Source organism: Herpailurus yagouaroundi, unplaced genomic scaffold (genome assembly GCF_014898765.1).
Source record: "Herpailurus yagouaroundi ecotype Mexico unplaced genomic scaffold, PumYag 203, whole genome shotgun sequence".
Lineage (NCBI taxonomy): Eukaryota > Metazoa > Chordata > Mammalia > Carnivora > Felidae > Herpailurus > Herpailurus yagouaroundi.
This window is the reverse complement of record NW_024412434.1, coordinates 8302972-8318571: the sequence shown is the minus strand read 5'-3', so window position 1 is coordinate 8318571 and position 15600 is coordinate 8302972. Positions and strand designations below refer to the sequence as shown.

Below are 15600 nucleotides of genomic sequence, written 5' to 3'. Positions count from 1 at the left end.
CAGCAAACACAAAAGGAACTGACCAATGCAATTTACTTTTATTCTTCTCCTGTTTTCTCACCTTTTCATTTGTTGTGTAACAGGTTAACTAGTATGTGTATAAAAGAATAACATAGGGGTGCCTGGGTGGCTCAGTTGGTTAAGTGTCCGACTTCGGCTCAGGTCATGATCTCGTGGTCTGTGAGTTCAAGCCCCGCGTCAGGCCCTGTGCTGGCAGCTCAGAGCCTGGAGCCTCCTTCGGATTCTGTGTTTCCCTCTCTCTCTGACCCTCCCCTGATCATGGTCTGTCTCTCTCACTCTCAAAAATGAATAAATGTTAAAAAAAATTTTTTTTAAAGAATAAAATAAAAGTTTTCCTAGGCATTACTGTTTTCCTAGGCTAAAACTCCACAAAATACAGTCACATTGTCATTCTGGACCAAAGACCAGAAAAACACTCAAATCTTGACATGTCACTACTATTTTAGGAGAGTGGGTTTTAGACTTTTAACGAACTTGTTCTCTATCACCACCACCACAATCCATAAATTACTCTAGCCAGAAGCCTAGAAATCATCCTTGAAACAAATCTCTCCTCCACCCTACACTCCTCAACACCCAATCTATATTCTGTTAAATCTACTTGCAAAATATATCCTAAAATGTGTTCTATTCTCTCAGCTCTTAGAGCAGACACTGGCAAACGATGCCATCTGTTTTTGTAAATGAAATGTTACTGTGACATGTTCTTCATTCATTTATGTATTGTTTATAGCTGCCGTCATGTTACAAGAACAAAAACTGAGTGGAAGCAAGAGACCGTTTTTATAGGAAAAGTTGGGGGATACCTGATCTAGCTCATTGATGTCATTGTGTTTACCTGGAGAATTGCAATAGCCTCTCAATGGTCCAGGTGCATTCACCTATGGTCCATTTTTCCAAGTATGTATATTTCACATTTTCTCTGCCTTCGGGGGACATTTAGAATGATTTCCGTTCTTGGCTATTATAAATAGTGCTACTATTAATATTTCCTATCTTTTGATGCATGCACGTGTGCACACACACGCGCGCGCGTGCACACACACACACACACACACACAATATGGGTTAAGCATAGCTTGCCCTTGAACAACATCGGTTTGAATCGCATGGGTCCATTTATATGTGGATATTTTTTGATAAATACAGTATTATAAATGTATTTTATTTTCCTCATAATTTTCTTAACATTTTCTTTTCTCTAGTTTATTGGAAGAATACAGTATATAATACATATAACACACAAAATATTTTGCTGTTGGTAAGGCTTCTAAGCAACAGTTGGCTATCAGTAGTTAAATTCTGGGGAGTCAAAAGTTATACACAAGTTCACAAATTTCTAACATGTAGGGAGTCAGTGACCCTAGTCCCTGCATTGTTCAAAGGTCAAGTATATTTGAGAAAGAAAAGTCTGGGTCATGGGTTCTAAGTATATTCAACATTACCAGATAAGAGACAGTTTTTCAAAGTGCTTGTCCCAACTGTACTCTTACCAACAGCTTAAGTGAGTTCTAGTTGTATCAAATGATCCCCAACATTTTACATTAGTAATTTCAATCTCACCATTCTGGATGCATAATGGTATCTTCTTATGGTTGGAATTCCATTTTTCTTATAACTAATGAAATCTGTCTTTGTAAGATGCCTGTTCAAGATCCTCACACATTTTTCTATTCCATCTGTCTTTTTCTTACTGTTTTGTAAGAATTCTTTATAACGTACTGGACCCAAGCCTTTGTTGATTACATATGCGGCAAATGCATTCTCATGTTTGGTAGCTTCCCTTTCCCTTTCTTATTAGGGTTTTTTGACTAACAAGGAATCCAAATTTTAACAAGCCTAATTAATGTTTTTTCCTTGGGGGCTGGTGCTTTTTGCATCTGACCTGAGTTTCAAAGTAAAAGTATAAACAGCATCAAGATGAAGAAATATCTGAAGAGACAATGGCTGAAATTTTTGACAAGTAATGAGAGATGGAGTCTGAAGAGTCAGGAGACCCAATGTATCCATCAGGAAGCAGGAACAATAAAAAGAAATGCAAGATTCGATATATCATAGTGAAACTACAGCACACCAAAGACTGAAGAGAGAAGACCTGAAGAACATCAGAAAGGAAACACAAACAAAATGACTGAGAGATGACTGATTGGCAACAGTGGAAACTAGAAGGCAGTTAAAATATCTGGAAAATGCTTAGAAAAAATAACAGCCAGCCCAAAATTGTGTATTTAGGAAAAGCATCATTCAAGAATGAGGATGAGAGCCAAGTTGAAGTTATTAAGAACTCCACTAGAAAATAACTAAAAAACAGAAAACTTAAAAAAAAAAAAAAGACGAAACAATGGTTTTGGAAAACACTGGACCCAAACAATGAAGGACAGTGGTCACCGGAAGACAGGAAACAAATGTGAGCCTCTTAAGCCCAGAGTTTGCTGGCTGTGTGGGGGAGAAGGCCCTGGGTAGAACCCACTGGTCTTGCTAAGTTGAGACAACAAAGCTGGGAACACTGGGAGAATGAGAGACTAAAGTTCTCAAGGTCTCAAGAGTATGAAAGAGAAGACAGCGGGATGGACACAGGGCTCCGGAGATCTTCAGTAGGTGCCCCCTGAATCCTTAGCCAAGGCATACATACAAAAAAACAAACAAACAAAAACAAAACAAAACAAAACAAAAAACCAAAAAACTACCAGAAAGGATTAGAGCAGTGGTTATCAGTAGAGAACAATTTTACTCCCCAGTAGCCACTTAGTAATGTCTGGAGACATTTTGGGTTGTCTCAGTGTGGGGGATGCTACTGCCATCTAGTGCACAGAGGTCAGGGATGCACCTAAACATCTGACAGCACACAGGATGGTCCCCTGCCCTCTCCTGCCATCCCTTCCCCCAATAATTTTCCACCCCCAAATGTCAATAGTTCCAAGTTTAAAAAACTCTGCCTTGCAGAGAACAACTGGCAAAGCTCACACAGGGCAGGAAGAACTCCTGTTTCCATCAGGGGAAAAAGGCTTGGCATATGCAGGGCATAGTGAAGAGAGGAATACTGTCTTAATAGTGGTAAATAGCCCAAAATTAAACACAGCTAAGATCTCACCCAACAAAGCTTAAAAAGCAAGACTCTGAAGAATCAACATGTTCCCAAGTAACTTAATTATATAACAGAAAAAAAAACCTCAAGAATATTATCTATAAAAGTATAAAAACATTGAGCATCAAACAAAGTAAAACTCATACTGACTGGGAGTCAATCAATTACTAACAAAAGTTATCAGGCATATGAAGACAGAAGGAAATACTACTTATAATGAAGAAAAACAATGCTACAGAACTAAACCCTGAAAATTACACAGATGATAGAGTTATATGGAACCAAATCCTGAAATTACACAAATAGACTTCAGACAAGGGAAGGAAAACAATTACTATCACTGTATTCCAAATGCTTAAAAAGTTAGATGAAAGACTGAAAACTGAGACTTGCAATATACAAGAAAGATTAAAATCAAACTTCTAGAGATAAAAGATACAATGTATGTACTTTAAAAAAGTACAGTGAATGAGATTAACACTTGTAGTTAAAGCAATTTATCAACTATCAACAATGAAAAACACAAAGAGAAGACATAGTATAAAATTATGAACGGAACATTATTGAGCCATGGGACAACTTATATACACCTAACTGGCATCTCCAAAGAAAGGAGAAGTGCTAAAAAAAAATATCTAAAGAAATATGGTAGAAAATATTCCAAATGTGATGGGGTAAAAAAAAAAGCCTGTATCTGTATCTAAGCACAAAAAGCATAAAAAAAATAACACTGTATTGCTTAAAACCAGTGAGAAAGAAAAAAAATCTTAAAATCAGCCAAGAGAAAAAAGTTAATAATGACAACACACTTCAGAAACGTGAGCCACAAGATAAAAGAGCAACATCTTTAAAATACTCAGAAACCGCCAACCGAAAATTCTATACCTAGCAAAAATATCTTTGAGAAAAGAAGAGATATTGAAGAGTTTTTAAACACATACAGAGGCTGAAGGAATGTATCACCAGAAGACTTGCATTACAAGAAATGGTACAGGAAGTCCTTCAGACAGGAAGATAGGAATGACAGTAGATGGGAATATGGGTTTATAAAGAGTTGAATGAAGAACATCAGAAATGTCCATTATCTGGGTATCTATGATAACTATCCTGCACATAATTAAGACTAATAGAGATCACTAATAAACATCTTCTAAAATAAAATGATTATTATGGTTGATAGGCAATATTAACACCAGCTATGTATTTTTTCCTCTTTAGCTTTTCATCTCCATGTCTGGATTCCAAGATTTACAAATACTGAGTTCCTAATTTTTAATAGCTTTGCTTTACAAGTATTTTTGGTTAGCCAACATTTTTATTCTGAACTAAAAGTAACTTTGTATTCTATTTTCCTGTTTTTTAACTGTGGTGACTTTATTCTTCAATATACAGATTGTCCTTTTGAAAGGCAACACACCTAAATAAGAAAATTGTATTTCCATATGCCATAATCACCCAATCACAACTGATGGGTTTACCTGTTGTTCAGAAGAATATGCAGGAAATTGAACACTAGGCCTTCTAACCCATCAGGCACACAGGCTCTCACTGCTTTGGACCCCCTGGAGTCAATTGTATGTTCAAAGTACCTGTCAGGTCCACAGAATTAAGTGTCTAACTCATAAGAATGAGAAACACTGATTTATTCCTCCAGAAGGAAGCTTAACTTGTCCCTTTTGCATGCTTTAATGAAGTCTCATCCATTCTACATGCTCAGGCAATGAGTAATTTCTGGTAAGAACATGTTTTGGAAAGCTAAAAATTTCAACAAATCTTCTTATTTTATTGCCTTTTTAAAACCCACCAAATTTCCCCCAACTTCCCTAAATTATAATACCATGCTCTAGTGATGATGTCACTTCACTGTTTTATCAAAAAATGAGCCTCTGAATGAGGACTTGGAGAGGCGGATTTGCCTATAATGTGGCCATGCAATGCCTAGGAGTGGATCTTATTTATTAATGACTCTCTGCCTCCTGGGAAAAAAAGTCGCCGTAGAGATCCATATCCCTTCAGAGGAGTGCCCCCAAAGGCCACCACTATTGCTCTTGCCCACCCCATCACCACAGGAAGCTCCCACATCCTATCACTTCTATTGAGGCCTTGTGCTATTCACTATACCACTTCCCTGTTCTCACCATCTGTTGTTTCTTTGATGCTTCGTTACTTGAAGATTTGGACAGTAAGACTGTATCTTGTAACCACTACTGAGTAATAAGAGTAATTATTATTTATTGTTCGTATGTGGCAACTGACTGATTCAGAGATTTCAAGACTGGGTATAATCTTTACATCTTTGACAGCCTTCATGTGAGACAACTGTTACAAAATGACATGTCATTTCCTAACTATTGGAGACTCCAGGGCAACAAGCTGTACAGGAAAAGTACTGACATATATTCCAGCAGTGATCAATTAGCAAAAATGAAAAAGAACATTAATTGCACAGGGCTTGCAAGGGCATGGAGCAAAGGACCTTCTCACGTGTGAGGCCGGCAATGTACGCTGAGAGGACCTGTCCAGGTCATTGCTAAGGACAACTGGCAATCACTACTGAAATTTCAAATATACACACGTTTTAACCCAACAATTTGTATCCCCAATAAAATTCTGAAATATACAAGAGATGTGCATTATAGTGCTGTTTAAATAGCAAAAAAAAAAAAATAAAAACAAAAAACAAAACAAAACAAAAAAAACCAGAAATATCCACCTCTAAGAGCGAAGTTAGATAACTGTTACTCCAAACAGAAGTCCACAAAATATCAAAATGTTAAAAGTGCACAGAACAAAAAGTAGTGCACTCTATTTATAATGGGAAAATATGTATGTAATATTTCTGCATGCAAAAAAAGGAAAATTAATGCAGCCAGTGGACAGGAGCTATTCCTGAAAGGTCACACAGTTCACGGACAAAACAAAAAGTCACTAAACATACGGCATGATGCTCATCTTCACTAACGGAGCAATGGAAATAGGAACTTCTACTTTCTTCACGGTTTGAATTAGAAATGCAAGAACACAGTCTCAAAAAATGTCCTATTTTTAAGTCTTCATCAAGTCCCTTGTAAAAAGGAAAATTAGAGTCAAAGTAATAAGTTATCACACCTTATTAAAGACCAATGTAAATTATTTACATAAATAAACAATTTCTTCTAACCTCATTCATGGATTTGTTTTTTGTACTTTTCCTGTGTGTGGGTGTCTACCTGTCCCTCTGTTCCTGAGGTTATTAAGGTTTCTTCTTGATCCCATGATTATGGTCCAAATTTTTATACTCAAATCTTTAATCTAGTTGGAATTCACTATGTATTACATTATATATAATACACATTAGATATATATATTTTTCCCCCAATAATCAACCAGTTGTGCCAATACCACGTACTGAAGCTACATCCAGTTCCACCCATCCCCCACTGCCATCCCCTCACATCCTTCACTAAGGCCATAATCGTGCTTCACCTGGATTACTTCCTCAGGCTCACAGCTGGCCTTCCTCCATTCAGCATTCCACTTCTCCCACCCTACCATCCCCTTCCACTCTGAGAACCTGTCCACGAAAGCGACTGGGTCGCCTGCCTGTTTAAATCCTTTCAGTGGCTTTCCAACTGCTCTTAGGATGACACCCAAACTTTTTAAGATGCTCACAGTGAGGGTGGCCATGTTAATTTATCATCTAAAGAAGGAAACAAAAGAATGAGAAGGAGGCTATTAATAATCATGCTGGGACCACAGGCACAAACCAGACTTCCTGGGCAAACCAGGACATATATGCCCCCCCCCCCACCGCCCCCTGCCACTCAAAGGATCCCCTGTCTAGCTCTGAACTCCCGCCCCCTCCCCTCTGCCACAAGCTACTGCTCAACCACACTGAACTTATTTTGTGTCTTCAAACTTGACAAGTTACTTGATGGGATTTCATACGCTATTCACCTTATTTAAAACATCGGTTTTCACATCCCCCGTGCCGGCGCCGGGGGGGGGGGGGGGGGCGTTTCCTTTTTTTGGTGACCTCGAAGCCAATCTTCAGGGCACAACTTCTATGTCACTTCCTCTGCAAAGTTCTCTTGAGCCCCCTCCCCACTTCCCAAATTTAGATTTACCACCCCTCTCCTCTGTGCTCCACAGTATTTCTATGCATCCTTTTACCCAACATTTCTCCTGTCAGCTGCATTAGCCTTCATGTACCTTCTGCAAGTTCTATCTACAGGGCTTGGCACAGAGTAGGCATGGGATATTTGAGAACGAATGAATGAAGATCTGACTCTGGCAACATTATAAATAATCAGAGAAAGTTTTAAAACTTTTCAAAAAAGAGCTGGCAAATCTGTAGGACACACATAGTATCCTTCTCATAGTGGCTATATATTTGGTTGTATATATTCGCGTCTGTTTATAAACATCATTATTGCTTTGGAGGTACACCTCAGGCTTCTTTCCACTACTGTGCACTAAGTATTTTAAATGGAACAGCCATCTTTAGCAAATAATTATTTCTCTTAACCACTAAAAAATTAAAAACAGTATTCAAATTAACATCTGGGAGTTACATTTTTCATTTTTCATATTTAAAACTGTCAGTTCAACTTATAATTCAGGGACACCTGTCATATTCTACTGTACCTTGCTTCTGCTTTGAAAAAAAGACAAGGAAATATTTTAGTTTACTAAATGACTTCTTACAGTAATTACCTATAAAAAGTGAAATTCAAATTGATGGTAGTTAATATAAATGATTTCAAAGAAATCAATGTTAAATGTTAGGTCAAAATGGGATGGAAGATTTTTTCCCAAGACTGGCTAACTAGAAATTGTCATTGTCAATCGTGACGTCATGTGTCTGCAATCTTACCCACTTCCTACACATAACTTCCTGAAAATACACCTTTCAATCTGACTTCCCACCCATTCTTTTACCACATGGCTATATAATTACAGAAAGTTTTAAAAGTCTTCATCTAAAATATTTTCACCATAACAAAGTTTCAATATCCAATTATAAGGCTGTAGCCAATGGTGCTGAATACCATCTAAAATCATACCTCCCTCTCAAGGCAAATACCAGTTTCCATCCAGTATGATATTTTATTAACTATTCCATTCCAAACCCTCTTGAATATCAAATCATGTTGTTGGTTTTTGTCAGAAACATTCTTCTTTGATTTCTAATACTCAAACCAAGATAACACTCTCAAGTAGGAGTTTAACAAGCCTTCCATTGCTAACCTCACCATTTTATGGTTCAATATTAAATTCTCATGTGTACTCTGAGACCAAATGAAGACATTTTCAGAAAATTCTCTACCTATGAATCTCTTACTCTGAGCTCTTCACCTTTCTGAACACTGTGTCTTTAATTTCCTTATTCTTTCAGAACTAAAATTCAATCTCCTCTGTACCAGTACAAGTCAATGACTCCAAATTACTAATCAGTGTCCATTTATTTTTTTTTTTTAATTTTTTTTTTCAATGTTTATTTATTTTTGGGACAGAGAGAGACAGAGCATTAACGGGGGAGGGGCAGAGAGAGAAGGAGACACAGAATCGGAAACAGGCTCCAGACTCCGAGCCATCAGCCCAGAGCCTGACGCGGGGCTCGAACTCACGGACCGCGAGATCGTGACCTGGCTGAAGTCAGACGCTCAACCGACTGCGCCACCCAGGCGCCCCAGGGTCCATTTATTTTTAACAATATGTTCATGTATTTATTTTACTTACAGGGATTAGGAATTATGGCTTGTGCATGTTTTCACTTCATCTTTTAGTTAATACTATCTTTTTTGACTACCAATTTAAGACCACTATAGCACAGTTCCACAGGAGATTTTTCAAGGAAGGCAAAAACCAATTTTGGTATCTATGCAGAAATATTCATTTGACAGCCTACGTATGCTTAATAGAAACTATCGTAAGATAGACAATAGATAGATAATAGAAATTGTCATTCTCATCACATTGTCCATACGTAATTTTCACTCATGGAAAAATACTTCACATGTAATTGCAGGAGTATCAAGTCCAAAATGTACACGTTATGGGATTTAGTGCATTAATGACCTTCGAATTAACAGGAAGATTTTTAAATGACTTCTGTTGACCAACCACCCTTGAAGGAAAGATAACTGATACGGCTGGAAAGAAAATCGCAGGGAAGGGGTGAAATACATAAAGGAGATTCAGAGGTACGATCTTCCAGTTATAAACTAATAAGATGCAGGAATGTCGTAGACCACAGGGGGAATACAGTCAATAATAATGTAGCAATTTTGTATCATGACAGATGGTAACTAGACTAATTACAGTGACCATTTTATAATATATATAAATATCAGAACATGATGTTGTACACCTAAAACTAATGCAATATTGTTATGTCAATTATTCTTCAATTAAAAAATGGTAGGGAGAACTGAAATCTGCCTACCAATATTTTCCTAATATTTTATACTGGAAAACTGCTCTGCTCTGTAAGATGGTAGCATATATTAAAACATGAATCAGGGGGGAGAGAGAGGAGATGGGGACGACGGGGAAGGGAGGGAAGAGGAAAGCGAAAATGATCCTATAGGAAAATAGACATTGTTGTCAAATATACTGGAACACCATCAAGTAGCCAAGTAAAATGAACCTGAACAAAACCACTAATAGGCTCTGTATTCGGTACTCTTACCTTCATTTAATGAGAAATTGACCTTGAAGTGACATTACATTCACCAACTTAAACCCTGAGCTTCCCAATTAAAGTATTTTGTAGTTGGTCACATTATCATCAAAAGCTCAACTCTTTGTCCTTAATGGAATTTAGATTATTAAAATGCTGGGCACCATTTGAAAAGATATTTACTGAAAATTGATGCTCGAAACAAAATTCATCTGAAGTCTCAGAAAGTGGCTCTTCTGGAAGATATTTATTACATGTCCTCACCTTCACATTGGGTTTTGACAGCAGTTTCAACAGCTCTCTGATCTCACTGTTTAATGGCTTGTTCTGAAGCTCTTCGGCCAGCTGCAAGGGAGATCACATGGACAGAGAGAGCATTTAGTAAGAGCACTGTGTAGCTCCATGTGTGACAAATGAGAATCTATCTTGCCACTTTCCAGTGATTAAGGAAAAGTCAGCATGAAAGAAAACAGACGATCAATCACTGCTCCTCTTTTTAGGCCCTTGGTAGCCCAGGTCCCAGCCTGGGATCTTGGCTGAGAGTGTAACTAAAAAAAATCCTATCAGCCAGATCACCTTCTGATTTATTGCAATGAGGGCAAATCCCAGCACTTCATCTTAAGGAATGGTCTTTTGCATGCAAACAAAGGACCACTTGTAAAAAGGACTGGATCAGGCTTTGACACGATTTTTTAAAAGAGAGAGAAAGGAAGAAAAAGAAAAAAATGAAAAAAAAAAAAGGTTCTGAATGAGGTGGTGAAACCCACAGGGTTTCCAAAAACCCACAGTAGCTTGCTGTTTAGAGCTGAAGTGAAAAAGAACTAGAATGTCTCTAATAGAGCAAATGGTCTGAAACTTTTATTATGTTTACCTACACAGACTAAGAAGTCCGTTAAATGGGAACCAGGCTAATCATAAAATGACTTACAATAGGTTGACAAGTACTCTGATACCAAAAATGCTGACTGTATTCTACTATAATGATCCAGAATGCCCGTAGATGATTCTAGCTAAAGAAAGGGTTAGAACGTTGAACCTGTCTCATGTTCTTCATTTAGAGATGTTCCTATCAACATTCTGTTCCATTTCAGGTATGGTAAGGATCATATATTTTCGAAAGAAGCAAGAACAAATAGAAAAAAAAATTACAGGGTGCTGGGGTGGCTCAGTTGGTTAAGTATGTGACTTCTGATTTCAGCTCAAGTCACGATCTCATGGTTTGTGAGGTTGGAGCCCTGCATCGGGCTCTGCACGGACAGAGCAGAGCCTGCTTGAGATTCTCTCTCTCTCTCCCTCTACCCCTCCCTCTCTCTCTTAAATAAACATTAAAAGAAATTTAAAAAAAGAAAAAAAATTGTGAAATACTCAGTAAAGAATTCAAAATATGTACATATATTTTCATTTAAAAACCGTTCTTAAGATATTGCATGAAATTTCTTTTTGTTTCCACCAAGGTTTTTAAAAAGAGCTGTTCTTATCTCTGGAAAAGGACTTTTCTCTAAAAGAAGGGCATAATATAAATTATACACAAAAAATAAAATCTGATAAAATTGATAAATTCACTGGTTACATTTCAAAAAGTGATTTTACTTTTCCAAGGTAACATTTTTGTCAAGTTAAAATAATTCTTAGAAATAATCGCTAACTTACAAAAAGGCATAAAAGGCTCTTTGCATGCCTTAGTCACTTTTTTAAAATTTAAATATATTGCTGGGATGAATTAGAAAATGCTACATTTTACTGTATAAGTCTCTAATTTTTTTAAAAAGCAATACTGTAATATGATTGGGCCTCAATCACATTGGATATCAACAAATATTTCCCCAAACCCTCAAGAGTCAATGTCTTTAAGGTGCTTTTTAAGACTTCCTCAAGTGGCAACTACAGCTCACAGCTGTAGAATTCTATCTACACCTTCACTTCAAAAATTTTGGTTCTACGATGCACAGGAGTGAGTCGCCTCATAAAACACATACACTGAAACATCCCGATAATTTGTAATCTCTGGATAAACCTGGAAGGGAGCCTGGGGACTCACCAGGCAGCAAACATCTGAGAGATTTATTACATATGCTTTATTATCCAAATTAGGAGATAAAATATATATAAGAAAATCAACCTCGGAAGGTGGTTGGTTTTCTTAAATTATACTTATGGCCCTGATATTTTACTCAAGTGAACTACTGCTTGTTTTATCACAACAAAGTAAAAAGCTTAAAAGGCAACAGGTAAGTTAACAGGACATCACTAAAACGAGCCTTCACACGCAACCGATTTCTTGTGCAGCTTTGGTGTCTTATAGTTTATCCAGGTGCGCTCTCAATTCATCCGAGTTTGAAAGTTAACAGTAAGAAACAGCAAGTTAGCTCCCTCCCCCAGATCGAAAATAAAATTATAGCCACAGGAAATTAACTACTCCATCAATGCCAACTGCTTCTAAAATTTATTTTTTGGTTATGAAGGTAATTTGGAAAGGTCTAATACCCATAAATCATTACTATGCTTTATAATCCATTTTAAAAACAATCCTGTCTTTTTATGTATTTCATATGCCTCATTCCTATACGAGTATCTGTCATTTTTTTAGCACTGTCAGCAATAGACATATCTCATTTGTCTTTATTTCTCCAAAGCATTCCTCCTGCCTGTGACTTTTCTCAGAACGCTAATAGCTGACAGCTTCTCTCTCCCCGGAGAGGAGAGTTCGAGCCTAAAATTTCTGTTACGTAGTTACCAAGGCAGAACAAGATGGTATCTCCAATGCAAAATTTTTAGAGCAGGAGAGTGAATGAAAATCAGCATAATATCAGCATAAGCTCTGTGATGACAGGACTTTTGGAAACGTTTGCAGCTTCTTCTGGTTTTCGCTCATTGGATCACACGCGTCTGTCTGCACCGGGATGAGCTCTGTCCCGGCCAGGCCCGAGGGAGCCATGTCCCAGGGAGCTCAGGAAGGCACACTTACATCATCGGCCAAGACCGCTGCGCCGTGGAGGATGGGCATGGGGTTCTGCTTCTCATAGTAGTGGAGTTTTTCATGAATCTGGAAGAAAAACAAGTGAGTATAAGTTCACCTGCTGGCAAACAGGAAGATACTGTAAGATTTTTATCTCCGCCAAGAAAACTGATCCGCTCGACTCTCTAAACAAAAACTGTATGTTTCGATAAACCTAGAGATGACAGGTATGTGGGCATCATTCATCTCTGGTCCAGTGTTTCTAACATGAGGTCAAATGGGGGAAAAATCGTTATCAAATAGGACTCACAGAAAAGCTAAACCTTAGTTTTTCCCCCGAATAATTGTTAGTTTTATAAAATCTGTAATTTCTAAAACATATTGCTTCAATACCTAAGTATTGGTTGTAATTTATATTCCTGCTAAAAACATAAATTATGATTAAAGCAAAGTGATAAGCTGGCAGCTACATCCTGCCAGGCTGGTTTGTGATAACCACGAAGAGCGAGGGGGCTGGCACTGTGTGGGCCAGTGGTCAGCACTCTGGGAACGCCTTTCTGAGCATGCTGTTCCTTTGAGTCTTTTTCCCCCCCAATTGTCAGCGTCTCCCCCGCCCAGGGTCAAACTTCTAAGAAACAAAGAGAGTTCTCATAGCTAGAGAGACACGTCTCATAACTATTAAGCTTAAATAATTTTCTGTACTGTAAAACCAGTAAAATTATATTGTTAAATAATAAATAATTTGGTCCTTCATTTCCCATCATTACCCAAGATACACAAAGCCCAGAAGACAGTTTAGTGCATTATAAGACAGCGTTCTGTAAAAAAAACCCAAAAAACAAAAAACGAAAAAACCCGAGTATTATCAAGAGATGAAAGATGCTTTGACAAACGCAAAGCATTTGATTTCAGTTTGATCGATTTCAGCTCATACAGAGGTGCCCTTAAAATGTTATACTTGAAAACTTACTTGAGCCTCTACTTATTTGAAAACTTACTTGAGCCTCTACTTATTCATTTACACTTGAAGAAATTGCCCCTCACTATATATAAAAAACAGTTGCACTTCAGAATTTCCCATTTTTAATAGGTATCAAGTAATACACTCTTAGGTATCCAGTAATATACTCTTTAATTATACTGAAAGCTAACCAAACTCTCTTGTAAAATGTCTGGAAGATAGATTTTATTTTGATTAGCCAGATGCTACTGCTAAGAGAGGATTCTATTACCTTTTTGGCAAGCTGGTCCACAATGCAAAGTATCAGGGAAAGAATTTTGACACTTATGATATTACCAGTGATCAGGACCACAGTTTTGCTTAAAATACTGGAACATTTAAATATTAATCACGGTAGGGTAATAAACAAGTTATTGTATTAAGACTACAAGCTATAGAAGGAGCAAGATTTGATGTGAGAAACTATTACAGTATGATCGAAAACAAAACTGTCCCACTTAAGAGCTAAATTAATTTTGCTTAAGTCAGTATCAAAAATTCAGTCACCTCAACAAATACTATCGTAGAATGCTGAACCTACCCTCCTCGGAAGACTCGCCTAGCTTTATTGCAACTACTTGTTTAAATGTCTGTTTCCCTGTAATAATAAATACAGAGGCTCATAGTTACTAGGGACTTACCGTGTGTCTGTATTCCCTATATAACAGTGATCAGTACTGTCAGTAATACAGTCTTCAGGGAGTTCAGTATTTTAATTCCTTAACCCTCACAAGAATAGTAAGAGGCAGAATGCAACAGCATCCCATTTTACAGATGAGCAGATACACAGGAGTTAAGCAATGTGCTGTGGTTCCACAGAGAAGCAGCTGAGCTGGGACTTAAAGGTCAGGCCACCTGGCTTAGTGTCCGAGCTCTTCACTGCTCCAGAAGCCTGCCTCTCAGACTAACATTCCTCTGCCTTCCTCACGGACCTCGTTCACTGCTGGCTGAACAGGACAGAGAGGAGGCTGGGCAGATACGTGACAAATAATAATGGCTGTTTCCAATGACCACAGGATGGTCCCTTGGCACCCCTCCCCTATTTTTTCTTTCCAACATTTCTTCGGTTTTCCAGATTAATTTATATTGATACACTACTGTAATCACAGCCTGAAATTACATGCCCCAAATAAATGTATTGTTTCTCCACTTACTTTGCTGCTTCTGAGTGTCTTTTAAAACCTGTGAGCCCCTCTCTCCACATCACCTTCTGTAGATCTTCAGCCAAGTGATATGAAAACCTGCCCCCACCCTACGACTTTGTATTCTATCAAGAATTTTCAAATGTTCTCCTACAGTTTCTTTTTTGTGTTTTTTTCCTCCTAGAATTTCTAACTGCCGGTAACCCTATGTTGATACATGTTTCACTTCAGGACAGAATTTTAAAAATTAAGTTGGCAGGAAAGTAAAAATTATTCTAAGTAGTTCTAAGTTGTCCGTTGTTTCCCAAATAATTCACTTTTATTGGTATTTATAATATCCAGGAAGAAAATGAAAAACAAAAATGAGTTTTAAATACTAATATAATAAACAGGTAAGATGTATAAACTTCACCCCAAGGTTATTCAACAGAACTCTCTGTGATATTGAAAACATTCTGGGGGCGCCTAGATGGCTCAGTCAGTTAAGCATCCGATTCTTGATCTCAGCTCAAGGTTGTGAGTTCAAGTTCTGAGTTGGCCTCCACGATGGGCATGGGGCCTACTTAATATTAAAAAAAAAAAACGTTCTGTACCTGCTTGCCCAACATGGTTAGTCACCGGCCACATGTGGCTACTGAGCACTTGTCCTGTGGCTAGTTTACTTAAGGAACTGAATTTTTTATCTTATGTAATTTTTATTAATTTAAATTTAAATGCCCACATGAGGCTAGT

At 37.6% G+C, this 15600-nt stretch overlaps 1 protein-coding gene across 8 annotated transcripts in view; it reads right to left on the bottom strand.

Moving 5' to 3' along the window:
- The window catches only part of MPP7 (MAGUK p55 scaffold protein 7), a 303608-nt gene that overhangs the window by 109116 nt on the left and 178892 nt on the right, over positions 1–15600 (bottom strand). For 7 of the 8 annotated variants that reach the window (XM_040451103.1, XM_040451107.1, XM_040451109.1 and 4 more), the window contains exons 4-5: positions 12736–12813; positions 10035–10115 (exon numbers count right to left, since the gene is read on the bottom strand). The exons of the other annotated variant lie outside the window; for it this stretch is intronic. In XM_040451103.1, the coding sequence (XP_040307037.1) occupies positions 10035–10115; positions 12736–12813 (159 nt within the window). The remainder of the gene's footprint in view (positions 1–10034; positions 10116–12735; positions 12814–15600) is intronic. 8 annotated transcript variants of the gene reach the window in all.